Source organism: Gadus morhua, chromosome 8 (assembly GCF_902167405.1).
Source record: "Gadus morhua chromosome 8, gadMor3.0, whole genome shotgun sequence".
NCBI classification, from domain to species: Eukaryota; Metazoa; Chordata; class Actinopteri; order Gadiformes; family Gadidae; genus Gadus; species Gadus morhua.
Genome location: NC_044055.1, coordinates 23193226 through 23219757, shown reverse-complemented (window position 1 = coordinate 23219757; position 26532 = coordinate 23193226). Strand labels below are relative to the sequence as shown.

Sequence of the window (26532 nt, the reverse complement as noted above, 5' to 3'; positions counted from 1 at the left end):
CTTTTAACTCACTTTATTTGTTAAAGTATTGGGCATGGTAACTATGAAGCAAAAGGGAGGGAATTGTATCTAACACGCGTGGAGAGAGATACTGAAGCTACTTCGAGCCCCGGGGCATAGGCCCAAGGCTCTCTGCGGGTCCGCCTATGTCTCTAACCTCCAATCTCACTCCCGCGTTGGTTTGTATCAAGTGGGCGTGGCCTATGTGAAGTAAGCGTGGCTTGTGTGACGTATTGGCACAGCTCCTCACCTGTCTAAAGGTGCTGCCATCTGTGGCTGGAGTAGTTATTGCAGCTTATGTGTTCGATCCTGCTTCCTAGCAACTATGTGAGGGTAATGCAGCTTGTGTGTTCGATCCTGCTTCCTAGTGGCTATGTGGGGGCAGCTTATGTGCTTAAAATACGTGACATGATATACATTTTAGTCCATACCGTACAACCCTAATTTGAAGGAACTATCTTGCGTTAAATTCGAGGTTAGTCAAGCTTTTAGGAGCAAAAACCAGAGCTATTTGTTTGCTTGATTCAACTAACGTTAACTACCGCTTTTTAGATGTGATATAATTTACAATAATATTGTATTTTTAGGACAGAGTCAACTCTGAGTACTGCACGAACGTAGACCATGCATGAAGTGATAAATTCTAACAACATAGGGCTATTTCGATAAATAATCTGGTGAGGATGTTGTCCTAGGCTAATACACCAACAGCAAATTTCTGTATAATAAAGGGCTACATTTTGCGTCCAAGTCTGTCATTTGAAATCTTTCCATTGTATTGCGTGCTCGAACCTCCATAATGAATATTCTCGCAAAAACTCGCCCATAGTAGCTCAGAATTCGAGCAGCCGTATATCTCCCCGACACTGTCACCTTTTTACTCTGAGGAGTTTGCAGATCTGATACCTTCATTCTGTACATTATTGTGGCTATGTAGGAAAGACGTATAAATTGCCTGTTTTCATTGCTTTGCTTTTCATATGGGGCATTTCTACATTGCCTTGTCACATTTTTGAAGAAAGTAGTCCAATCCGAGTCGCTTTTAACTCACTTTATTTGTTAAAGTATTTCGGTATGGTAACTATGAAGCAAAAGGGAGGGAATTGTATCTAACACGTGTGGAGGAAAAAAACCGTAGAGCTACTTCAAGCTAGACCATCCTCTCACCGGGTCCGCCTATGTTTTTCTGACCTCAATCTGACTCCCACGCTGGTTAGTATCAAGTAGGCGTGGCCTGTGTGACGTATTGCGCCCGCCCTCCTCACCTGTCCAAAGGTGCTGCCATCGGTGGCTGGAGTAGTTATTGCAGCTTGTGTGTTCGATCCTGCTTCCTAGTGGCTATGTGGGGGTAATGCAGCGTGTGTGTTCGATCCTGCTTCCTAGTGGCTATGTGTGGGGGTAGTTTGTGCTTGAAATACGTAACATTCTATATGTGATAACCTGACAATAACAACCGGCCATACTTTCTAAGGTATTAATTTAACTCTCTGCTCAAGACATGCAGCTTCAGTTGCTGCAGGAAAGCCTTGAGGATGATCCTTTAGCCTGTTCAGAAGCAAGAGAGATGTTGACTCGAACCTGGGATATGCGGCAAACACAGTCTGAAGAGAAATGGGAGAATGCCAGGCCACATCTTTTGGAGTCGATGTTATCAGCAGAGTGGACACTGGATCAGTCCTGTGACCAATGTCACACAAAACGGGCAGTGATTATGGAGGACTAAAAGTGCCACAATTAAATAAATAAATACACCATTAAATAAATAAATACACCATTAAATAATTCCTTAAATGTGTCATTAATTAATTAAAATTGGAATTAAATACATAAATGTTTTATTAAATGTGTCATTAATTCATTAATTAAATACTATTTAATTAATTTACATTTACATTTCATGATTTACATTTACATTTCATGATTTACATTTACATTTCAGGATTTACATTTACATTTCATGATCCTGTGTTGCAGTGCTTCATGAAATGTCAAACTGTCAAACTCGCCCATCAAAGTTGGTAGGCGGATCCTAACGCCTGATTGGTTACCCTGCGCATCAAGTCAAGGCAAATCAATTCCAGATAATGCATTGACGCAGAGCGAGTGAACACATTCGGTTTACAAAATGTCTAAAAGCTGCCCGGAGCTGCTGCGAGAAGCCGCTAATTTAATAGAAGAGGCTCTGAGCAGAACTCCTCCGGCTCCGACGGCTCAGTCACAGCAGACACCTGCTGCTCCATTACGTACACCCGTCCAAGGTAAGCTAAGTAATTTCATGTTAGCCGGGTGTGCTACTAATCACAGCAAGGGCTAGCTAAATTTGCTTCGTGTGTAATACGTTCGTTGTTAATGGTGGGAGCATAAAACTAGTTCGCTAATCGGCTAAATAGTGTGAGCTGATTTTTGGCGGGAGCGTGTCTATGTTCCCCGGGTCCTATGTTCCCCGCTTTGTATGAGACAGGGGAACATATGACCCTTTTTTTAAAAAAAAGGGTCCTATGTTCCCCGCTTTTCCCAAAAAGGGTCCTATGTTCCCCGATATGTATGTGACCGGGGAACATAGGACCCTTTTTCTGAAAAAGGGTTCTATGTTCCCCAGTTGCGGCGGGGAACATAGGACCCTTTTTTCTGAAAAAGGGTCCTATGTTCCCCTGTCTTCCAGACAGACCATTACTGGACCATTACTTCCACCATTACTGGAAGAGGACGTCTGGTTACGGGAAACCCATTTGATACCTGTTCCACTGTTAAATAGCGGCCCAAATTGGTGGGCGCTATCCTGGTAATTTCTCTGCACAATTTGATTAGCTAAACATTTGTTTAGCCAATTCATGTAAAACTATGAGGGTTTTGATTGACCCGACCCTATATTTCCCTATCCTCGAGCCGGGTCGGGCCGGGCCTTTGATCGAGCGTTTGTGTTTTTTTTTAATCATTGCTTTATTGGCCTAATCTGAGGAGAAATCTATGCCATAAACAGAAATATTATAGGCCTTTATTGCACGGGTCTTCTCAATGCCGTGGAACGCTCCGTTCACTTGCATGGGTAGTGGTCCGGTAACTTCAACCCCAGCGTCTTCGGTTGCTAAGCGACGTCAACGTCTTTGGCGGACTATTTCACTGCTGATCAACACTACGAATGCTGGTAACGAATAATTTGTAAAAAGACACACCATGTGAAGTTATTTTTTCGTTTTGGCAAGTAGCTGTGGATTGTGTAATAAGCGGGATAATGTATAGAACGTCGCCGGTCATTATCGAAAATAAGCCCCTTCAGGGCGAAGCAAGACACCTCCGCTGCACGTCGGTGTCCTGTTCGCCCTGTCGGGGATTATTTTCCCAATGATGACCGGCGTTCTAGATTCATTATTCCTTACATATATATTTAGCAGAGTAGGCCTACGTAACTAATGTGTACAAAGTTACACATGTATTAAAAAAATGTCGGGTTGAAATCGGGCTCGGGCTCATAATATTACATAATACAGAACGTGCTCGGGTCTATTTGGGCTATAGAACCCCCTAGCTCCGGTGTAGCATCCCAAGATAGAAGTTGAGGCTGCTTTAGCTGACCGTGGTGAAGTTGGTTTGAAGTTGGATATTCGACAGATATTCGGCCATTCATTTCCTATGGGAAATTGCTTTTTGCTCAATAGCTTCCGAGTTATAGGACCCAGAGGCCCCAGACCAATGTTGACCTGTCCTACTATGTGGTACTAACAACACACACCTCACTAAAAATAAATATTTTGCTCCTCCTATTTTATTTAAATATTTTAAGAATCCCATTCGTTTCCTATGGGAAATTGCTTTTTGCTCAATAGCTTCCGAGTTATAGGAGCCAGTGGCCCCAGACCAATGTTGACCTGTCCTACTATGTGGTACTAACAACACACACCTCACTAAAAAATAATATTTTGCTCCTCCTATTTTATTTAAATATTTTAAGAATCCCATTCATTTCCTATGGGAAATTGCTTTTTGCTCAATAGCTTCCGAGTTATAGGACCCAGAGGCCCCAGACCAATGTTTACCTGTTCTACTATGTGGTACTAACAACACACACCTCACTAAAAATTAATATTTTGCTCCTCCTATTTTATTTAAATATTTTAAGAATCCCATTAGTTTCCTATGGGAAATTGCTTTTTGCTCAATAGCTTCCGAGTTATAGGAGCCAGTGGCCCCAGACCAATGTTGACCTGTCCTACTATGTGGTACTAACAACACACACCTCACTAAAAATTAATATTTTGCTCCTCCTATTTTATTTAAATATTTTAAGAATCCCATTAGTTTCCTATGGGAAATTGCTTTTTGCTCAATAGCTTCCGAGTTATAGGAGCCAGTGGCCCCAGACCAATGTTGACCTGTCCTACTATGTGGTACTAACAACACACACCTCACTAAAAATTAATATTTTGCTCCTCCTATTTTATTTAAATATTTTAAGAATCCCATTCATTTCCTATGGAAAACGGCTTTTTGCTCAATAGCTTCCGAGTTATGGGACCCAGAGGTCCCAGACCAATGTGGACCTGTCCTACAATGTGGTAATAACAACACACACCTCACTAAAAATAAATATTTTGCACCTCCTATTTTATTGAAATATTTTAAGAATCCCATTCATTTCCTATGGAAAACGGCTTTTTGCTCAATAGCTTCCGAGTTATGGGACCCAGAGGCCCCAAACCAACGTGGACCTGTCCTACAATGTGGTAATAACAACACACACCTCACTAAAAATTAATATTTTGCTCCTCCTATTTTATTTAAATATTTTAAGAATCCCATTCATTTCCAATGGGAAATTGCTTTTTGCTCAATAGCTTCCGAGTTATGGGACCCAGAGGCCCCAGACCAATTTAGACCTGTTCTACTATGTGGTAATAACAACACACACCTCACTAAAAATTTATATTTTGCTCCTCCTATTTTGTTTAAATATTTTAAGAATCCCATTCATTTCCTATGGGAAATTGCTTTTTGCTCAATAGCTTCCGAGTTATAGGACTCAGAGGCCCCAGACCAATGTTGACCTGTCCTACTATGTGGTACTTACAACACACACCTCACTAAAAATTAATATTTTGCACCTCCAATTTTATTTGAATTTTTTAAAAATCCCATTCATTTCCTATGGAAAACGGCTTTTTGCTCAATAGCTTCCGAGTTATAGGAGCCAGTGGCCCCAGACCAATGTTGACCTGTCCTACTATGTGGTACTAACAACACACACCTCACTAAAAATTAATATTTTGCTCCTCCTATTTTATTTAAATATTTTAAGAATCCCATTCATTTCCTATGGAAAACGGCTTTTTGCTCAATAGCTTCCGAGTTATGGGACCCAGAGGCCCCAGACCAATGTGGACCTGTCCTACAATATGGTAATAACAACACACACCTCACTAAAAATTAATATTTTGCACCTCCAATTTTATTTGAATATTTTAAGAATCCCATTAGTTTCCTATGGGAAATTGCTTTTTGCTCAATAGCTTCCGAGTTATGGGACCCAGAGGCCCCAGACCAATGTGGACCTGTCCTACAATATGGTAATAACAACACACACCTCCTTAAAAATTAATATTTTGCACCTCCAATTTTCTTTAAATATTTTAAGAATTCCATTCATGATATACTAATCAAACACACCTTCATTTGTTTTCCCACTTCATTATGTGAACTTGCAAATTATATTTTAACTTCAGACGTTTCTGTAATATTTCCTTCTTGCAATCCATGGCAATGAATCAGACTATGCACAGTATTGGTGTAAAGCGTTTCTCAATCAACGCAGCTGTTGTGTTTTATACACTGACTCAACAGAATCTTTTGGTAATCAGGCATTGATCTTCAGTCCTTACGGTATAGCCTAGGGTTAAAGTAAGTGGAAGGGATCCAATATCAAAGTGTATATGGCTGTAACCAGAGAGAATAGATGAAATGGAAATGTGTGTGTGTGTGTGTGTGTGTGTGTGTGTGTGTGTGTGTGTGTGTGTGTGTGTGTGTGTGTGTGTGTCTCCCCTCCCCATTCATGCTTTCCACATCTTCTGATGTTAACACGCCTTTTACGTTTTTTTTAATCACATTTCTAAACAAAACCTGGCACTTGGACGAGGCACAATTTTCCTCAACCTTGTCATCGGCATAAAACACACAGCCATTGCCTTTTCTTGAGTTCCTTTAACTTATTTTGGTCCATGTTCAAGCAAAGGTTATGGAACCACCGGTCACAATTATCACACTGGATCTGTTGAATTGAAAAAACAATTAATGATTCATTCATGTACATGACTTTGTCACTTGGTAGGACACTTAGGCTTAAGTGGTATGTCACCAGCATTGGGGAAGTTACTTCATTACGTTACTTGTGTGGAGTAATGCCTTATGTCACTTGTTACTTTTGCGTTACCTGACCCTCCAGGTGAATTTAATTGAGCTGAAATGTCCTTACGGGGCAATTTGGTTTCAAAACAGGTAAATAATAATAATAGTGATAATAATAATTTCCATTTATATAGCTCCCTTCTCAAACCCAAGGTCACTTCACATAGTGGAAATGAAAATACAACCACAAACAAACAACAATACAAAAAAAGAGAAAAACTAAACTAAACAAAGGGAGCCTCTAGTCTAGAGGATAGAGCTATGTGTTTGGAGTGGGAGAGAAGTTAAACAGAAAGGTCTTGAGATGAGCTTTGAAGAAAGGAAGAGAAGGACAGTTATGCCGCGATCCAGTTGTATGGAACTGGCCGTACGAGTCGTAAGGTGTAGGCCTAGGCTACATCTCCCAGCTGTCTTGCGGCATTTCACGGAGGCACGCCCCCTTTTGGTCATAATATCAACATTGCCTCTCGTTGTTCTGAGGATAGACCGAGTAGAACAAACCCTGTTTTTGTTTGTTAGACTCAGGTCACCAAACCAGCAGATTATAGCAAAGGTTAAGTTTGAATCAAAGAAAGTTTTCTGTGAACATTGAACCCCTTCAACTTTCTTGGCCTTTTTACATATTGCTATCAAAATTGAATTATCTTTGTTAATTAACTTTGTTACTAGTTACTACCAACACTGTATGTCACATTACGTTACAAAATGTATGTGCTGCTCACAACAACTCACCCAGTCTGTAACGGGAGGTGCTTGTCCAGGGGGCTTGTCAGCTCCACACATCGAACAAGTCTCCTCATCAAAGACTGAAATAAAGTGTATTTGCATGACATATTTAGGGCCCAATTTTGGGGATTTTATCGGCAAATGGTATGTGCCTTTTTTTAAACCCGCAAGAGGTAATCGGTGGAGACTCTGATATGGGCAAGGCCTGTGGCTAAGGGAAATTGCATTCGCCAATCACATTCACCAATTCTGTTACCATATCATTCTCAAAATTGGGCCCTTAATCAGAATATATTTGGAATGCCTTTAAGTTATTCAAAAAAAGATGTATACTGCATTGTATACCTGATGATTCAAGGACTTGGAGAGCCATATCTCTCCTCGCCTCTTCCATGGCTCTCCTTTTTGTTGAGAAGTTCATTTTGGGGAACTCAGGGAAGGCTTCCATCACTGCTCTGGCCATCTGAATTAACAACATTAAAGTGATTGTCTTTCTCTTTTAATAGAAAACTAAACCATTTGTCAACACATGCTTGGTGGGGAGGTTTTAGAATCACTGCTGCCAGCTTCTAAATGGTTGCCTATGGGCATTCATGGTTCGTAAATGCCCATAGGCAGCCATTCTGAAGCAGGCAGGGGCGATTCTAAATGAGCCAAATACCCAGAGACAGGACCAAACGTCAACATTTCAGTGTCAACCATTCTATTTCATCCTAGCCAACCGAGAAAGGGGGCTCAAAGTACACAATAGTGAACTTATCCTTTGAAATCATCTTGTATATCTGTGGAAACACCCAAATGTAAGCTTATCTCCATCATCACAAAAATTAAAGAAACATCATGTTTCCTCTATGCTACATATATCAACTTACTTCAACAACAATGACACCACAGCTGCAACCATCCATTTGCACTGGGTGGGGCATCACTCCTCCTTTCCACTTCACATCCACCCAGTCAGTTTTCCCCTGATGTTTTCTAATCTTCAAGTATTCCCTGAAGAAATGTGATACTTTTCTTTAAGTGCTACCAAAACATTTTCCATCCACAGATACAATTTAGCAAAGTTTGTATTCAATTATAAGGTATATGGAAATATCTTCAAAACACCACAGCTGCCATTGTAGAATAAAAGTAAACATGATTGACATTTTAATGTTTAGAATCCTAGCTTGAATATTTACTGTAGTCTCTGAGCCGCATGGGTAGAGTCCTCAAGCTCAGAGGATGCTGGTGAGGGATCCATTTGGTACACAGTACCAGACTTTGCATGAATGTACTGAGAAAAAAGAGAGGGTATTCTTTAACTAGAGATGCAATTCCCAGAAATAGCAGGGAGAGTGCATGCAAAGCAAGAAAAAAGGTGATGGGTCAAAGTAAACTTAGAATCAAAGTTTCCCTATGCCAATTTCACAGTCGCCAAATGAGTTGAGTGGATGAAATAATAAGCCAAGTACAGTTTCGGAAAAATACTGTATTGAGAAGTTGATGAGTATCCATCGCTGCATGTGGCGATCGATACACATGCAAACCAAATTTACCCAAGGGTATGAATAAAGCAACCTTGACCATGACCTTGATACTCGCCGCAATACTTTATTTCACTATGTGAAAACCCACATTTGAATGAATGAATATTAATGAATCAACATACCAGCATGTTCCAGTGATTTTTGTTCACGTGGACAAATGACAGGATTCCGTCAAAGTTATCGAAGTTTACCTACAGCATGAAAAAAACAATGTTTCAGGATGATTTTATGAACATGTTAGTTAGCTGTCCACCTATGATAAGTATAGTTAAGCAATAGATCACGACAGGCTGTGGCAGGCTGTGGCTGCGCGTCGGTCCGAACAACGCCCCTTAACAGTGGTATAATGAGCACATACTACTGACTGAAGTGATCTATAAAAAAACAAACAAGAAAGTCAAAGTAGCTGTTTTATTAAAGAATACAAAAAAGTAGTCCCTCCTGGCTGCCTTCAAAATGCACGACGGTCGCTATGCAACACACTTTAGCGTCCCTCCGAGAGAAGGCTCCGCTAGAGCGGTACGCCGGCAATTTATCCTATGGAGCAGTTCACTCGCCATGTGCCTAAGCTTTCGTTAGTCTCTCCATCGCCTTGCTCACTCCCGGAGTAACAACATTTACACCCTCTCCATCATTCAACATATTTTTTACTTTGTAACTGTTTCTACTTCCAGGCGCGGAGTGATATGCAAACTTTCACAAAATGATTGGGCGTCATAGCAGTTATGTATACGCTTATTATACAACAGTTAGGAACCAATCAGATCGCTGGATTCAAGCCACCCGTTGTATAATATAGTATATATAACAGCACAATATGTGTTGCAGAAAGGAAATGAGTGTGCAATAACACTTAAAGCGCACTTATCCTTTACGACATCTAAATGACACATCAAAATGGTACCACTTTACTTGAGGTCTAAAAAATGTATTCATTATACTGTAATAGTGGTTTCATGAAAGCCAGTTCTGTGACATATCCTGTCACACAATTATCTAACCAAGTGCTAGAGTTTGTCTGTAACCTTGCTCATCTAATTGTAATAATGATTATGTCATCATGTCAAAAAGAGGTGGATTTTCTGTGTATGTTAAGTTTTCATGACGAAGTTCATGACAAGAGTCATGTCACTCTTATGTAGATACCTTCAAATAAAGTGTTACCTTCTCATCACAGTTATTTCATGCACTGTAGTAATTACCCATCACGCAACATACCGTAAAATGCACAAACATACACTGAACATATTACCTTAGGTAAAGTGTGGCGACGTGTAGTAGCTCTGTCACCAAATAAAAGTACACCTGCGGTGTAATAATCCATTAGGTAAATGGTGTCCACCACGTTGTACGTGAAGGCACTGAGATGCAGCAATCCCTGAATTATCTGATAAACACAAAATAATGTTTGATTAGCATCAGCACACAGCATCACCATATGAACACAAACTAGTTTCTTTGGCCATTGAAATTAATAACGAAGTTATGGCCTACTGTTGGCTTATCATGAGATCACCACTCACTCAGAGGGGGGTGGCTTCATCTCAGTGGTTTTCCATGTACAACAGAAAGAAAGACAGGTAATAACAAAGAGGGATAGTATGTCTGTCTATCTGCCTGCCTGTCTGTGTGTGTGTGTGTGCGTGTTGTGATATCCTTAAGTGCCAAGGTATCACCACAGTTTTAATGTACTTCAACTGATGTCTTTATTCCAACTGTGGACAAACGCAGACAACAAGCTCGTGGCTAAACTTCTTGCTCTGCCTATTGTTCTGTACTAGCTTGTTCCTTAGCTCCAGAACGTTAGCCCCCTTTATAGGATATATTAATGCTTGCATGTTAATGCTTTTTCACATTGACATTATTACGTGTGTGTGTGTGTGTGTGTGTGTGTGTGTGTGTGTGTGTGTGTGTGTGTGTGTGTGTGTGTGTGTGTGTGTGTGTGAGTTAATGGAGGTCTTCAGTCCTCCAAATACATCAGTTTGAAGGACTACAAATTGAAAGACAGATAGACTAGCAGTGAGAGGAAGAGCTTTTAATACGCCTACCTCTCCTGTCAACCACAGGTGGGGTCGTAGACACCGTAGATCAGTGTGGTGGATGAAGAGGCTCCGACCCTTCACTTGGGATGGCAGGGTTGCAACAATTATCTCTGTTCCCCTCTTTTTCCACAGCAAGTTTAACTGAAAGTCAGAATTAACATTGAAATCCATGTAGCAATTAAGGTCTATGATCTATGGTTTAAGTGTACGATGTGAAATGTGAGGTTCTATTAATAATTATATTGCATCCTCATTGTCTCTACCTAGGGCAATGAGGAGGAAAAAAAACATTTTCATTTCATGTCCTTTATCTCACACCTGTCATTTAAAAAAACGTCACATTACTTACTTGTGCATCTTCAACCCGTTGATTCTGCTCCACTTTTATGATCTTCTTGCTTTTGGTCTTGGTCTTGGGGTTTGGAATGTTTTTTGGAGGATTGAAATATTTTGACTTGCGCTTTGAACTGCCAGAAGAGGTGTCCCTCTTACACCATTGCTCTTCTGGGTCATCTTCCAGCTTAACAGAGCTTTGAAGGTTTCTCTGAAGTACATCAATTGGCAGGCTTTGTTGAATCACATGTTCAACATACCTCCCCTGCACTGAGGCAAACATTTTAGAGACAAACTCTGCAGGTCTGAGGTATTTTCTTTTGCACAGAATGCTGTGTTTCACCAACCTAAACCATAGTTCGACATGGCAGTTGGTTTCCCGTGTTTTGCACCCTGTTCCTCTTGTGATAGATCCTTTAGAGTGCCTCGATAGATCAGCGAGTAGTACACCACTCCACAAGGGAAAGATGCCCATGTATGTCTTAAGCAAGACATTTATTATACCTGGGCAGTGGTAGTTGTTGTTTTTGTCTGCTTCCTCATCAGACAGGACGTCACATGTGGCTTGCTCCCTTCTTAGGTCAAAAGCCTGCATGAAGGGGGACCTTGCGAGAATGCCATTGGAAGGGTCACTGGAATCACAGATCCTGCTCCCCTCTTGTGTTTCCTCAATATCCATGTGTTGACTCTGCAAAATGCAGCCATTCAGGTACCTTTCACTGGTATTGATTGAGTCTGTGTGCTGTTCTGCATCAAACAGCACACACATGTGGTAGAAAACCTCAAGTGCTTCTGGCAAGCTTGTACAGTTCAGCAGGTATGCAAAACTGTATGTTGCATACTCCTTTATGCCTCTGTCACTGGTTGTTCTCCCAAAGGCCTGGGAGACTGCCTTAAGTATATGTGCAGAGCACAAATGGAGCACAGTGAATTTTGGAATGACTTTGAGTTGTCCCGACACAATTTCGAATGCTCTGCAAAGGTATGCAGAGACATCCTCGTGGTTAAAAGAGATGAGCACACTGTTCATCAACGCCCAGCTGTAATCTGTCTCTATTTGTGCAATTTTTCTCCCGGTAATGTGGGACAGCCTCCTATTGAACTCCATAAGCCAGTGCGATATTGATGGAACACTATGGCTGTTAGTCACGAACTCCGCGACTGGCAAAGGCGGCTTGTCCTTGCCCATTCCAGGCAGAACCAGGGCATAATAGAGAACTCTTTTTGACTGATGGGGTACTTTCTGAACTACCCCACCTGTTGCATCGAGGTATAGGGTAGTGGGCATGGGTCCTCTCAAATGTTCAGCCAAAATTTGCAGGCCCGCATCAGTGTATAAGTGGGTTGCAAAAGGGTCAATCTGGAGGAGCTGCAGATAGCCGTTCGATGATGCATGCCGAGTTTGCCGACCACTCTCTCTGATAATCCTCTGAGTGAGCATTAGCTCCAACAATTGGTCATTGTGAAGCCTTGCAACGCTTCTGATCTCGTAAGATATGATTTTTAACACGTCTTTTGTGAGGCTTCTGGTTATGTTACCAGCCATGATCTCCTCCACAGGTGTGTTTTTCAGCAATTCGTAATAGCAGTTGCTCACACCACTTTTTACTGCTTTTGCTATTTTTCCTCTCCTGAGGTATCTTGCAGGCCTACATTTTCTCTGAGACTTAAGGTGTTTGACTTCCCCAAACCGTGTCACCATGACAGTAATCTTTTTTGCGTTGTATTTTGGTGGGCCTTTCCTGGTGAAAGTGTAAACCGCCTCACAACCTTCAAACGTGCACTTGGCTGTGGCGCGGAGGTATGGTGATTTTTTTTTCCGGCTGTCACGTGTTCTAATATTTTGGTACTTAAAGGCCAATGTGCACGATGGGTTGCTTTTTCTAAATTCATTGTAGAATATATCGGTCCATGGGGGTCTCAGTTGTCTTTTTCCCTTTTCCGGCTTTATTTTTATCCAATTTTTTCTTGCGACCTTAAATTTGAATTCTTTTGGACCGACTACGCACGTCCTGTACGTGTCCTCTTTATCATTTTTTTTTGTGTGCTCTTCTCCCTTTGTCTCCGAAATTTGTTCTTCTTCATTGTCACTTTCTGTGAGTTCTTGAACTGTTGGTGATGGTTGATTTGTAATTTTGAAATCTCCTTAATTTGTGTCATCACTTTCTTCTCCAGAGTAAACAGCTGTTTTTACTTTTCTCCTTCTTGTCATTGTCGCTGAAAGTTGTTCTTCACTGTCACTTTCGGTGAGTTCTTCAACTGTTGGTGATGGTTGAATCGTAATTTTGAAATCTCCTTCATTTGTGTCATCACTTTCTTCTCCAGAGTCAACAGCTGTTTTTACTTTTCTCCTTCTTGTCATTGTCGCTGAAAGTTGTTCTTCACTGTCACTTTCGGTGAGTTCTTCAACTGTTGGTGATGGTTGAATTGTAATTTTGAAATCTCCTTCATTTGTGTCATCACTTTCTTCTCCAGAGTCAACAGCTGTTTTTACTTTTCTCCTTCTTGTCATTGTCGCTGAAAGTTGTTCTTCACTGTCACTTTCGGTGAGTTCTTCAACTGTTGGTGATGGTTGAATTGTAATTTTGAAATCTCCTTCATTTGTGTCATCACTTTCATCTCCAGAGTAAACAGCTGTTTTTACTTTTCTCCTTCTTGTCATTGTCGCTGAAAGTTGTTCTTCACTGTCACTTTCGGTGAGTTCTTCAACTGTTGGTGGTGTTTGCGTTGTCATTTTGTCGTCCCCTTCATGTGTGTCATCATTTTCTTCACCAGACTCAACAACTGTTTTTGCCTTTCTCTGCTTTGTCTCCCTTGCCTCCGAACTTTCTTCATTTTCACTCTCATTTTCCTTGTTTCCGTCAACTGTCTCCCTCTCATTTTCCTCTCTCCCTTAATATAATAATATAATAGTAACGTTATTGATAAATATTAAAAGTTTCAATGTCAATAATCTACAAAAATACAAAAACAATATACAACAATATGTTAGTTTTCACCTACTACTGTAGGTGAAAACTAAATCCTGTTAGATACAGTAGCATCACGGTAAGCATCCCTTAACTATGAGGGGCCACCTGGGACAGAATTCATACTTGGTCTTACACACACTATTATAATCTTGCATATACACCACTATACTCATACACACACACTATTATACTCCTTTTACATGCATGTATGAGTGTATAGTCGTGTATGTGAGAGAGTATAGTAGTGTATTTGAGAGAGTATAGTAGTGTATGTGAGAGAGTATATTTGGGTATGTGAGAGAGAATAGTAATGTATGTGAGAGAGAATAGTAGTGTATGTTGTGTGTTTGAATGTGTATGTTTGAATGAAACGGACAGAGGTGGGACAAAGTCACTGTTTTGCAAGACCCAAGTAAGTCCCAAGTCTTAGTAGTCAAGTCCGAGTCGAGTCCCAAGTCAAGACAGGGAAAGGCAAGTCCAGTCCAAGTCAAAGTCACACCAAAGCAAGTCCAAGTCTAAGTCCCAAACTTTTCAAGTCTTGAACAAGTCTTGAAAAAACAACCATGTATTTTTCTTAATAATGTCATTATTAGACTATTGATCATAATTTCAACATATCACTTTGATGTACAGTGTCACAATGCTCTCGATTTTGTCGGCGGGGGGCGTATATTAACATGTGACTGCATACAAATGTGTCCATAGACATGGTGACTACTGTATGATAATAAGCATTATTGGCCCTTAACTCTAATATTCAGAAACAACACTTCCTCAAAAGGCTATTGGCTCAAGCAAGACCAGTAGAGGCATATACTTTTAAACGTTGCAAAAGTTGAAACATGCAAAAACATAATTATATATTCACGTGGCATTCAGTCCAATTTCTAAAATATATCTGTGGCATTCACTGACCAAGTGTTTCTTTCTGTTGTGTTCAATAGATTGAATTTTATCAATCCCCTGTAGGAGAATCTGAAGGGTCTACTTAACCACTCCCCCTACTCACTTCAACCAAAGCAAAGCGGACAGCACTGAGTATGGGAGGTGTAGCCTAACTGCTTTGTGAACAACCCAGAGAAACGCAATGCAAATTCAATGTGAACATGTATGAGGATTTAATAAAATCCCGGACGATTTTGATATTCCGCCACACATAAAGCGTCTCAAAGAGGGCATGTCCGGGCAAAAGAGGACGGCTGGTTACCCTATGTACGTGAAACCCATTTGATACCTACCTGTCCCAGTGTTAGGTAGCGGCGCAAATTGGTGGGCGCTATCCTGGTAATTTCTCTGCGTGAGAAATACGACGCCATGGGTTGAATTGCGTGTATCTCACGCCGAATGCGTGAGACTTGAGAGCCCATTTCTTATCAATAGTTATAATATGTTCATTGTTTCTGTCTTCAAATGGGATCCTTCTCTGTGCATTCATTATTAATGAGACTGTTCTGACCCCTTAGTTATGCTGCGTTCGCACCAAAAAATTATTTGTTCGTTTCCTCGCGTGGTCGAGTTTGAGAGAGGCTTCCTCTTGTGACCGCCAATTCATTCTAAACCCGTCTCTACGTGTTGTGGAAGTACCAGAGACGTCAGAAAAACCGAAGCAGTCGTTTAGGATTCATAATATCATCCGTTCTATAAAATATTCGAATCTAGAACACTCCGAGAGCTCTGGCAGGAGTCCAGGTCCTCTATATCTAAATAATATAAGATGATATAATATAATATATTAATATCTTTATAATATAATATTGTAGCGTCACAGGCTTTGGGAGATGGGGGCGGGCCTTAGCGCGCGGGGGGGGGGGGGGGGGGGGGGTTACCGGCGTTGTCGTGGTTACAAGACTTTGGGGAGAAAAAAGATCGTCCTGGCGGCCTTAAACTGACTCAACACCGCCGCCTGCTGTTGTGTAGTGTGAATCACAGGACATTTATTTGTCACGTGACTTTTGGCACTCATTTTCCGCCTTGCTGATCGCAAATGCAATCCGATTGTACTTTGTGTAAAACATACTGTATTTGTTTATGAAGCAAAATGCATTAGTTTGTGAATGATGTTTTGTATTTGCAAACCACACACTGGAAAAAGCCTTCTGTTGAACCAAGTAAAAAAAACATGGGTAATGGTTCACATCTATATTACATAACTTGAGCCAATGACAAATATATAGCTTGCCTCAAACAATATTTCCTATGTTCATAAAAACAAAACAATACAACTTGGCACCAAGTATAATTCTATTCTTTGAATGAAGTTAATACATTTAAATCGTATGTTAAATCCTAAACAAAAAAATATTGATTCACTCCAACAATTGGTTCTCATTTAAGAAATATCTATCAGAAATAATTTGGTTTATCCAATCAAAAAGATTACAATTTTATCAAACAATTGTTTCTCATTATTGTATACATCATCATCATCATTTATTCCCGCTCGGCTCTCGCCGCTTCATGGCCTTGAGGCGGTTCTGTCTGGATTCGACATCACATCGCGACATCAGTCAGGGTTAGGTGCTTTGCCAAAGACACCTCGATACACTGCTTGGTGAAGCCGGGGATTGAACCAACAACCTTCAGATTACCAGCCAACCCGCTCTACCACCTGAGCTACTGCCGCCAATGAGTCATCGTCACTCTGGTCAAGGGTAGTGGTTTCACCTCAAAAAGTCGCCAAAAGTCACCAATAGCAGCTGAAAAAGAAGCTAGATTTGTCGCTTGTCGCTGTTTTGAAAAAAAGTCGCCAAAGGGGTCTGAAAAGTAGCTAAATATAGCGACAAAATCGCTAAGTTGGCAACACTGCGGTTTGGTCCAGTAGTCGTAAGCGTCTTTGTATTTAATGCGCATGCGCAGGCTTGTACGTAACCTTGACATTTTACATTTGTCAAAATAGATATTTCTTAATTGAACTCCTAACTAAAAATATCTATATTTCACAGTATTTTGAAATAAAAAAAAGTTATTTTAAAAATAAAACAAAAAATGTTTATTTGAATTGAATTACAAAATAATAATCAGATGAAGTGCGGCATAAAACCCTTTTTCCAGTGCACTGAGCGTGTGTGTGATTCATTTTGTGTGAGTAAAACACGTTTTGTGTGCGTGTGAATCGTTATGCGTGAGCAAAACACGTTTTGCGTGTGTGCGGGGTTTTGGCATGAATCTAACTCCATACTATGCGACTTTCCTTGATAGGCGCCATGCCTATAGATCAGGTTGAATCTGGAATAATGTTCTCGTTCTTTTACTAGTTTGCGCGCGAGAGGCTGTTTTGCGCGCGCAGAGGTAATTTGCGCGCGCGCAGAGATCATTTGCGCGCTCGCAGTTAATATCTACGCGTATGGAATAATATAATACGCCCGAATGCATCTGTTATCACATTAGTGAATTATGACACTAATGTGTCGCCATACAAAACCCCCTGAAACAACTTCAGTCTCACATTCTTATGCCACCATACAACAGTGCAAGCAGGCCAATGGCAACCAAGCGCGCGGTCCTTCCTCCCTCACTGCAAAAACGACCAGCCTCAACTGGTATAGCCTACACGTGTGTGTGTGCGTGTGTGTGTGTGTGTGTGTGTGTGTGTGTGTGTGTGTGTGTGTGTGTGTGTGTGTGTGTGTGTGTGTGTGTGTGTGTGTGTGTGTATACTGGTGTTTATGCGAAATTATAGTCCTTTTTCCATCAAAAAGATAATGCGCTTTAAAATGATGCTCATCAAAAGTTAGTGCGACATATGTGATGGAAAAAGGGTTATATCGCTCTAACGCCGATTTTGTCGCACTAAGTTAATTCGCTCTGCAGAGGTGGTTTTGGGAAAGTTCTAGCGACATAAAAGTAATGGAAAACGGCTGAAGCGATATATAAAATGTCGCGCATACGCATTGACAACGGAAAATCATCTAGCGGGTCAGAAAAATGCGCTTCAACACGAGGCATTGTGACACCATTTTAATTCGCTATAATCATTCTGTCGATGGAAAACCGTTTAGCCGCTTCTTATGTCGCTACAAATTAATTCGCTTTAAGAGTTAATTCGCTTGAAAATCTGATGGAAAAAGGACTTGTGTGTGTAAGACCAAGTATGTGTGTATAACGACAGTGTGTAAGACCAAGTATGAATTCTGTCCCAGGCGGCCCCTCATGCTTAACAGCCTTTCTTATGGTCTTGGACAGTTAAAATTCTACCTACAACATAAACTGTATTAGGGAGCGTACCTTTTTGCAGCACTTCAGTGCGGACTCCTTGTCTGTCCTGCTGCCAAATAACCTTCAACCACTTCTGGAGGTTTTCCTTGTCTTTTTTAAATAAAGCAAGTGTGACAGAGGACCACTGATCTGTATTGACATTAACTTTGTGAGAAATTAAAGATTTTACAATATTTTCTCTTCCTCCTGCTTCTTTCCAGAGGTCTTTATTTTTGCTAGTCTTTCCACTCTTGAAGCGCCCCATCATTGATATCGTCTTCCATGTCCTCTTCAATGTGCTCTAACGATTTCTTCGTGTAGCCTGAATTTGGTCCCGAGCTCAAGGATGCCACCTACTGGATCTAAGGATTTCAGTCAACCAAATCTGGCTCCTCCCGCGCAATAAACATCCCGCTTTGAACGGTGAACTATTTAAGCCTAGCAGCTATAAAAAGCTATAAAAAAAATAAAAACTACAAAATGACTCTATTAATGCAGGCTATGTGGAAAATGCGCCGACTTTGGCTCAGCCTGGCTCCGCCTCTTCCGCTACGTAGCGAAGATTGCTGCCGTTGAGTACGGGGAGTGTACTTCGATCCACACTTCACGATTAGCCCGTTTTGAGTACGGCATCCGGGTCCTTGAAGTATACTTATTTTCGCCGGATCAGAATTGGAACGTACTCAAATTTTGGCTAGTAAGTACGGACAGTACGGGTATTGAAACACGTTTTTTTCTTTGGATTTTTGGCTTATTCCCAGAGAGTCACAATTTTCACAGAGTAACCCCAAGATGAACCCTGGTTTAAAGTCTAAAAGACAAGTTTGTATCACTTGTCAACTGATTTAGACACATTTCTAGCAACGGCTTGTTGCCAATGCGTTTCAATGGTGCATTTGATGATGCTGTGTAAGCCTTTCCTGTTATAATAATAATAATGATACATTTTATTTAGAGGCACCTTTCAAGACACCCAAGGTCACCGGTTACAGAGCATATAGTCATCATAAATCGTTTAAAAAAACAAGACATTGTGGAAAAAATAAATCAAAACAAAAACAAGACAAAACAAAACAAACAAAGAATCAAAACAGTGATCAGTTAGACGTTGTGTGCGAGTTTGAACAGGTGAGTTTTGAGTTGTGAGTTGAAGGTTGTAATGGTGTCTGACCGTTTTATGTGTGGGGGGAGGGAGTTCCAGAGCCTGGGTGCTGAACAGCTGAATGACCGGGCACCCATTGTAGTGAGTTGTGATGTGGGGATACATAGTAGTCCAGCAGAGGTTGAGCAGAGGGAGAGTGAGGGAGTGTATTCTTGGAGGAGGTCGCAGAGGTAACTGGGGGCTAGGTTGTGGAGAGCTTTGTAGGTGAGGAGTAGGGTTTTGTATTGGATGCGGTAGTGTACTGGGAGCCAGTGAAGTTGGATGAGGACAGGGGTGATGTGGTCATATGATTTGGTGCTGGTGATGATCAGGGCGGCTGAGTTCTGAATGGTCTGCAGTCTGTTGATGAGTTTGGTGGGGAGTCCGGTGAGGAGGGCGTTGCAGTAGTCTATGCGTGATGTGACAAATGAGTGAATTAGGATTTCAGTGCTGGATTGGGTCAGTGATGGGCGGAGTCTCGCGATGTTGCGGAGGTGGAAGAATGCAGTCCGGGTGATGTTGTGAATATGGGGTGCGAATGAGAGGGTGTTGTCCAGGATGACGCCGAGGCTCTTGACTTTGGAGGAGAAGGGTACTGGGAATCCATCGATGATCATGAGTGGAGCTGGGGTGTGTTGTGATTTAGTGAGGGTGGATTTGGATCCGATGAGCAGGGCCTCGGTCTTGTTTCCATTGAGTTTCAGGAAGTTTCTGCTCAACCAGCTCCGGATCTCTTCCAGGCACGTGATGAGGGAGGTGGGCTTGCGTGTCCTATAGCTTACTTGTTAATGTCCTCGACTCAGTCACCTATTGCATCACTTCCTTTAGGGCTTAGGCCTCCTAATTGATCATTGTAGTATATTTGAATGCCCTCTTTCATATATATGACACCACCACCACTGGGACGTGGCAACAATTCCCCATATCCATATGGGGAGGGGGGTGGGTGCTTGTGGACAGTATGGGTGTACACTAGACCTAAATAGGAAGCACACTCAAGAGGAAGAATGGCCTCTCACACATATTCAATTAATTGTTTCAAATAACCCTGCCTCGATATATAAATGTTTTGCTTTAAAAAATAGGTTACAGGCTGTCACTATAAAATGTATCCATGCGTGTCTCTGAGTGACGTAACAAGCCACCAGACAGCGATTAAAAATACCCGAGTTAAGTTCATTAAAAAAAGTCACTTATTAATTATGTCTAAACTGCGGAGAATAGATACATATTCCAAGGTGCCTTTCGAAGGAAACCTTGGAATATCTGTCTATTTCCTAACCAGCGGACCCTATGACAAAAACAACATAATTGACGGCAGCTCCGTTGCCGCCCACGTGGTAGACCATAGCTTTTATTCAATTGTCGTTATAACAAGATCTGTATCCGACCATTGACCATCGACTCGTAAATTCTATGAATTTAATTCATATTGACGTATGGCGATGGACCGTATGGCACTGTATCCCTTAAATCCCATTTTGAATTTAATAGACCATTCTCGTTGCTTCGAGGAAGTCTGGTGGTCTCCGTATATAATAAATAAATATATAAACATATTTATTTATTTATTCCAGCTCTTCTCAATGCTGCGGAACGCTCACTAAAATGTTTACGTAAACAATTTTAATGGTGTAACGATACATAAATATCTTACCCACCCAGAATAAAAAGTATTTCCGCCATTTTCACAGAAAAATATCCAAAAAAACATCCAATAGGAAAGATGCTCACAGCGTCTATTGGAGACGTAGTCGGGTTAATACAGGAGTGAATCGGCTGCTGGAGCACCCCATTTCCGTCTGCAGACTACGCCGAAGGGTACCTTTCCCGTCAGCCACCGACGTTCAAGTGCCTTGGCCAACAGTCGGTATTTGATGTTCTCGGAGTCAGACTGTGTTGGTCTGCATTGGTCTGGGGTTTCTGGGTCCCATAACTCGGAAGCTATTGAGCAAAAAGCCGTTTTCCTTAGGAAATGAATGGGATTCTTAAAATATTTAAATAAAATAGGAGGAGCAAAATATTAATTTTTAGTGAGGTGTGTGTTGTTAGTACCACATAGTAGAACATGTCTAAATTGGTCTGGGGCCTCTGGGTCCCATAACTCGGAAGCTATTGAGCAAAAAGCAATTTCCCATTGGAAATGAATGGGATTCTTAAAATATTTAAATAAAATAGGAGGAGCAAAATATTAATTTTTAGTGAGGTGTGTGTTGTTAGTACCACTTAGTAGGACAGGTCAACATTGGTCTGGGGCCTCTGGGTCCTATAACTCGGAAGCTATTGAGCAAAAAGCAATTTCCCATAGGAAATGAATGGGATTCTTAAAAAATTTAAATAAAATAGGAGGAGCAAAATATTAATTTTTAGTGAGGTGTGTGTTGTTATTACCACTTAGTAGGACAGGTCAACATTGGTCTGGGGCCTCTGGGTCCTATAACTCGGAAGCTATTGAGCAAAAAGCCGTTTTCCATAGGAAATGAATGGGATTCTTAAAATATTCAAATAAAATTGGAGGTGCAAAATATTAAGTTTTAGTGAGGTGTGTGTTGTTATTACCATATTGTAGGACAGGTCCACATTGGTCTGGGGCCTCTGGGTCCCATAACTCGGAAGCTATTGAGCAAAAAGCCGTTTTCCATAGGAAATGAATGGGATTCTTAAAATATTTAAATAAAATAGGAGGAGCAAAATATTAATTTTTAGTGAGGTGTGTGTTGTTAGTACCACATAGTAGGACAGGTCTAAATTGGTCTGGGGCCTCTGGGTCCCATAACTCGGAAGCTATTGAGCAAAAAGCAATTTCCCATTGGAAATGAATGGGATTCTTAAAATATTTAAATAAAATAGGAGGAGCAAAATATTATTTTTTAGTGAGGTGTGTGTTGTTAGTACCACTTAGTAGGACAGGTCAACATTGGTCTGGGGCCTCTGGGTCCTATAACTCGGAAGCTATTGAGCAAAAAGCAATTTCCCATAGGAAATGAATGGGATTCTTAAAAAATTTAAATAAAATAGGAGGAGCAAAATATTATTTTTTAGTGAGGTGTGTGTTGTTAGTACCACTTAGTAGGACAGGTCAACATTGGTCTGGGGCCTCTGGGTCCTATAACTCGGAAGCTATTGAGCAAAAAGCAATTTCCCATAGGAAATGAATGGGATTCTTAAAAAATTTAAATAAAATAGGAGGAGCAAAATATTATTTTTTAGTGAGGTGTGTGTTGTTAGTACCACTTAGTAGGACTGGTCAACATTGGTCTGGGGCCTCTGGGTCCTATAACTCGGAAGCTATTGAGCAAAAAGTAATTTCCCATAGGAAATGAATGGCCGAATATCCGTCGAATATCCAACTTCAAACTAACTTCACCACGGTCTTTAGCTGTCTGGTGACCATTTTTATCTATGTTGCAGCTGAGGTAGCAAGGCTCTTTGCGCCGTATAACGGCGGAGCCAGAAGAAATATCACGAGACGACCAGCTCAAGTCCAAGTGAGTCGAAGAAGCTATACACACACTGTGTGTTGTTTGGCTGACCACAAGGCGGATAAAGTCCCAAGCGTACAGCTTAAAGCGGACCTTCATATTTCAGGACTTGGAGAGCACAAAGTGACATTTTCAGGTCAGTGCGAAACTAGGCATTTACCAAAACCAAAATAAGTTTGTACTGTCCGGCTCGTTGAAATGATTTGCAGTTCTACTCAGCATTTCTTTTTATAGTTATAAATATTTCCTGTTCATATTTGACTCAAACTTAATTGATTTTCATAGTGTGAATAATAGTTATCACAGGCTTATTTGAGTCAATATGAGTTATGATTTTTTTTTATTTTCTCCAGGGAATGACAGCGATCCCATGGTCATAACAAACAAGTTGATGGAAGTATTTCCGAAGCTCCAAGAAGGGGGAGGCTTCGAATTTTTAAAAATTGCAGGATCTACACGGAGTCGAAATCTGGCATTGCTTCAGTGTCCCAGCACTGGATACACGCTTGCCTATCTAAAGGATCCAGCTTCGATGATTGGACAGGCTACAATCTTCATTCGTCCGCTTCAACAGGATCTACCCTTCGATTGTGTACATACATTTACAGAGACCTAGTTCAATACATAATCAAAACAAAGCTTACTGGTGACTTTCAATCATTAATTAAACGCTATTTGTTGTTGTTAGGAGAGCTCAAGTTCTGCCTCTGGTCCAGTCATCCCCTGCATCACCTGTCAGAAGGAGGTTCCCTTTTCAGAGATGAAGCTGCACAGATTGAGCTGCAATGGGTATGTACTTCCTAAAGCAATGCAAGGGTCGCATATTAATTTTTCTTTGGGAAAATGTCTCTCTTAAGAGTCTTGTGCACACAAATAAGGGAGTATGACCATAATTTAAATTTTGTTAACTTCAAGGACACCCATGCAGGAATCAGAGAAAGAACAAGAGGGAGGCCAAAGTGATAGTGAGACCGTCAGTGACAGTGTTCCAGTGAGGCCTGGAACATCAGCTGAAAGTGCAGAAGTGCCAGCAGTGATGGTCAACGAGGAGCTGGATAGTAAAGAAGCAGACAGCGGTTTGTGTCATCACGATAGGGTTGCTATAACTGAGCAACTGAAACAAAGTCAATAGAAAAATAACACGATATAATTAGATAAGATAATACAGTTACAGACAATTAACCTCTTAAACCCGAGCGCCCCCGGGGGCGGGGGCAGCTGCACCAACGTGTGCTGTAAACAGCTGTAAACAGCACCACCATGCTCCAACATGTCCATGTTGCATACCCACGTAACGGGAAGAAGCTCGGCTAAAAGCCCATGATAACCATTTTTACCTAAACAAAACACAATTCTAACAACAAGCAACTAAATGAGCCCGTAGCAAAACACGCAAAACGTGCATGCGCGCATACTGGCCGTCGCCGATTTCGCTACTCCATGCCACCCACACAAAATAGGTCATATGAAAGCTGAGGCTCCACAAATTCCAATGATATCACTCCCATCACTCTACGACGAAAACTCACCGAACTAGCAACCAAAGAAGAGCAAAATAAACAAAACAAATCAAAAACGTTATACAGTGTGATACTTTTGAATGGCGAATGGTGTTTTTTTTACATGGATTCGGGTCCCTCGATTTGACGTTCCCTCGACTCTATTGGCTCTTACGGTTCGATAGAGGTGTCAATCATCCAAATTGACCAATGCATACCCACGATATCTTGGGTATATCCAGCAGTGGCATGACAGCCCTTAGTGTTTATAGTTAGTTAGTTATAGTTGTTCAAAGTTGCTGCCAGCGTGTTTATATATATATATATATATATATATATATATATATATATATATATCTTTATCCCTAGTGATGTAGTTTTTAGCTGTGTTTTTACCTTTGATTTTACAGTTTGGTTTTATTATATGTATTTCCCAAATATATCTGCTCCAGTTGGAGTCAAACTTCATTTCGATTGTATGGTTTACTTTGACTGGAAAAATTTATAGAGCCCTGGGTGAATTTTCAAAACAAGTCAAAAATGTTGAATTTGGATGGAATGAATACCTATAGTGATATGTCAGTGAAATAAAATTAGATTTACAGTCTGGTACCTTAGAAAGGTCAAATGGTGCCCAAAAGTGCCCAAATGGCACCATTTAGTCCGCCTGGACCTACCTGTACTAAAACCTCTCTAAAATCACTTTATTCACTTTATTAGCATTTATCCTGGAACAGGGTACTTATTAGATGTTGTTATATGTTTCCCTAAAGGTTCTGGGCTACTATCCCATAGTTTCAAGGTGGTATTCACTCTAAGTAATGTGTTTTCTCTAGGCGAAAATTTAAAATTGACATTTCTTACTATGTTCTAGCAGAATTTACTCTGACACAGTAACATCTATATTGATTCTGACACTTCTGCAGTCCCCTCACAGGTGTTACCTTCTTTTTGAAACCAACTTTATTCATATAGCCCTTGTAGTTGTGGAGGCATACTCTATTCATTTTGGGCATGTCATTTCGGGCAGGAGGCCTGTGAAATAGGCCTAGGGCTTAACAGGTTAATAACATGCAACTGGGTTATATTTTCTAACTGTTCCTATATTTAAATTTTGTTCAGAATGCTGTTTTGCTGTTGTCTTGGATGTCTCTCTGGAATAGATAACATTATTGTTGTTGTTTGTTTAGAATGGAAGCTTATTGAAGAACCGTCTCAAGCTGCCAAAGTTTTCAAAGAGAATCTGCTGAAGGAACATGCATCTGGGACACCACTTCGAATGAAGATGGATGTAAGGGACTCTGAAGAGGACAGGGAACGGGAACTTCTCTTGTTCTATAAACAGCAGCAAGAATGGGCATGTCCACTTCATTGTACTCTTGTTGGTAAGTAATATAAAGTTTGTAAAATAAATGTATAAGTAAAGTTTATACCACTCAAGTATCTTATATGGAATTGTTAAATGGGAGAATGGAATCCAAACAACTATATAATTGATGACCACTAATGAAAATATACCATGCAATATTCTCCTGTAATCTGAAAGAATCAATATTAAGGATGCTATTCTAGAATTACAGCCAATAGAATATTGACTATTTTTTCCCTTGCTTGTTAAATGTTAACTTATCCAGTTACCTGTATTAGTCAGCCACTGTTTTTCCACTGTGTTATTCTCAGTATTTTATTTCAGGTGATGCTGCTGTCGGAGAGGGAGTGATGAGGTACTTTCTGACAACGGTGATATCCAAACTCCAATTTGGATTCAGTCTAGATCTTGGTAAGTCTCTTACTATTTGAAGGTTAATATGTACTTTTAAAAATGTATTTAAGTGGTTTAATTGTTGTGACTTTATCCCCTGCTCTCTTGATATTTTACAGGAGGAATGGGCCGAACACTGCTGTTTGAGGGTGAACCTGACCATCTTGTTCCAGCAGCATCAGAGGCACTCATTGAAAGCAATCTCTTCCGGGTTGCAGGAAGGATGTTGGCCCACAGCTTTCTGCATGACGGTCCCCATGTCACAGGATTAAGTCCTGCTGTGATTCATGTACTGTTCAATGGGGATCCTGAAATGGCAACTGTTGTTACAGAAGACTGTCCTGATCTGCACATCAGGAGTATCATAAAACTGGTATGTAACATATAAGAAACTTTGTCTTGCAAAAAATATTGTTTGGGCAAATATAATAACTTGTACGGTCTTGATTCTAGATT

At 40.7% G+C, this 26532-nt stretch overlaps 2 protein-coding genes across 4 annotated transcripts; one reads left to right on the top strand and one right to left on the bottom strand.

Moving 5' to 3' along the window:
* Window positions 1-1889: 1889 nt before the first annotated feature.
* LOC115549001 (uncharacterized) lies at window positions 1890-26486 on the top strand. Its single transcript, XM_030363971.1, has 8 exons — window positions 1890-2258; window positions 22745-22951; window positions 23169-23407; window positions 23504-23604; window positions 23731-23891; window positions 25505-25699; window positions 26008-26094; window positions 26196-26486. The coding sequence occupies exons 1-8, from the start codon at window positions 2126-2128 to the stop codon at window positions 26462-26464; spliced, it is 1392 nt and encodes a 463-aa protein (XP_030219831.1). The 5' UTR covers window positions 1890-2125; the 3' UTR covers window positions 26465-26486.
* On the bottom strand, window positions 6061-13188 carry LOC115548999 (uncharacterized). 3 transcript variants are annotated; one of them, XR_003977679.1, is made up of 10 exons: window positions 11046-13188; window positions 10703-10837; window positions 9907-10041; window positions 8777-8845; window positions 8307-8401; window positions 7995-8118; window positions 7784-7904; window positions 7468-7585; window positions 7129-7202; window positions 6061-6259 (listed from the first exon to the last, which is right to left on the bottom strand). XR_003977679.1 is itself a non-coding variant. In XM_030363966.1 (9 exons), exons 1-9 carry the CDS (start codon window positions 12729-12731, stop codon window positions 6149-6151), a joined length of 2547 nt encoding a protein of 848 aa, XP_030219826.1. In that variant the 5' UTR covers window positions 12732-13188; the 3' UTR covers window positions 6061-6148. The 3 variants fall into 3 exon arrangements, 2 of the variants coding, with proteins under 2 accessions (XP_030219826.1, XP_030219827.1); XM_030363966.1 differs by lacking the exon at window positions 7784-7904; XM_030363967.1 differs by lacking the exon at window positions 7784-7904 and having other exon boundaries at window positions 10703-13188.
* Window positions 26487-26532: the final 46 nt, after the last annotated feature.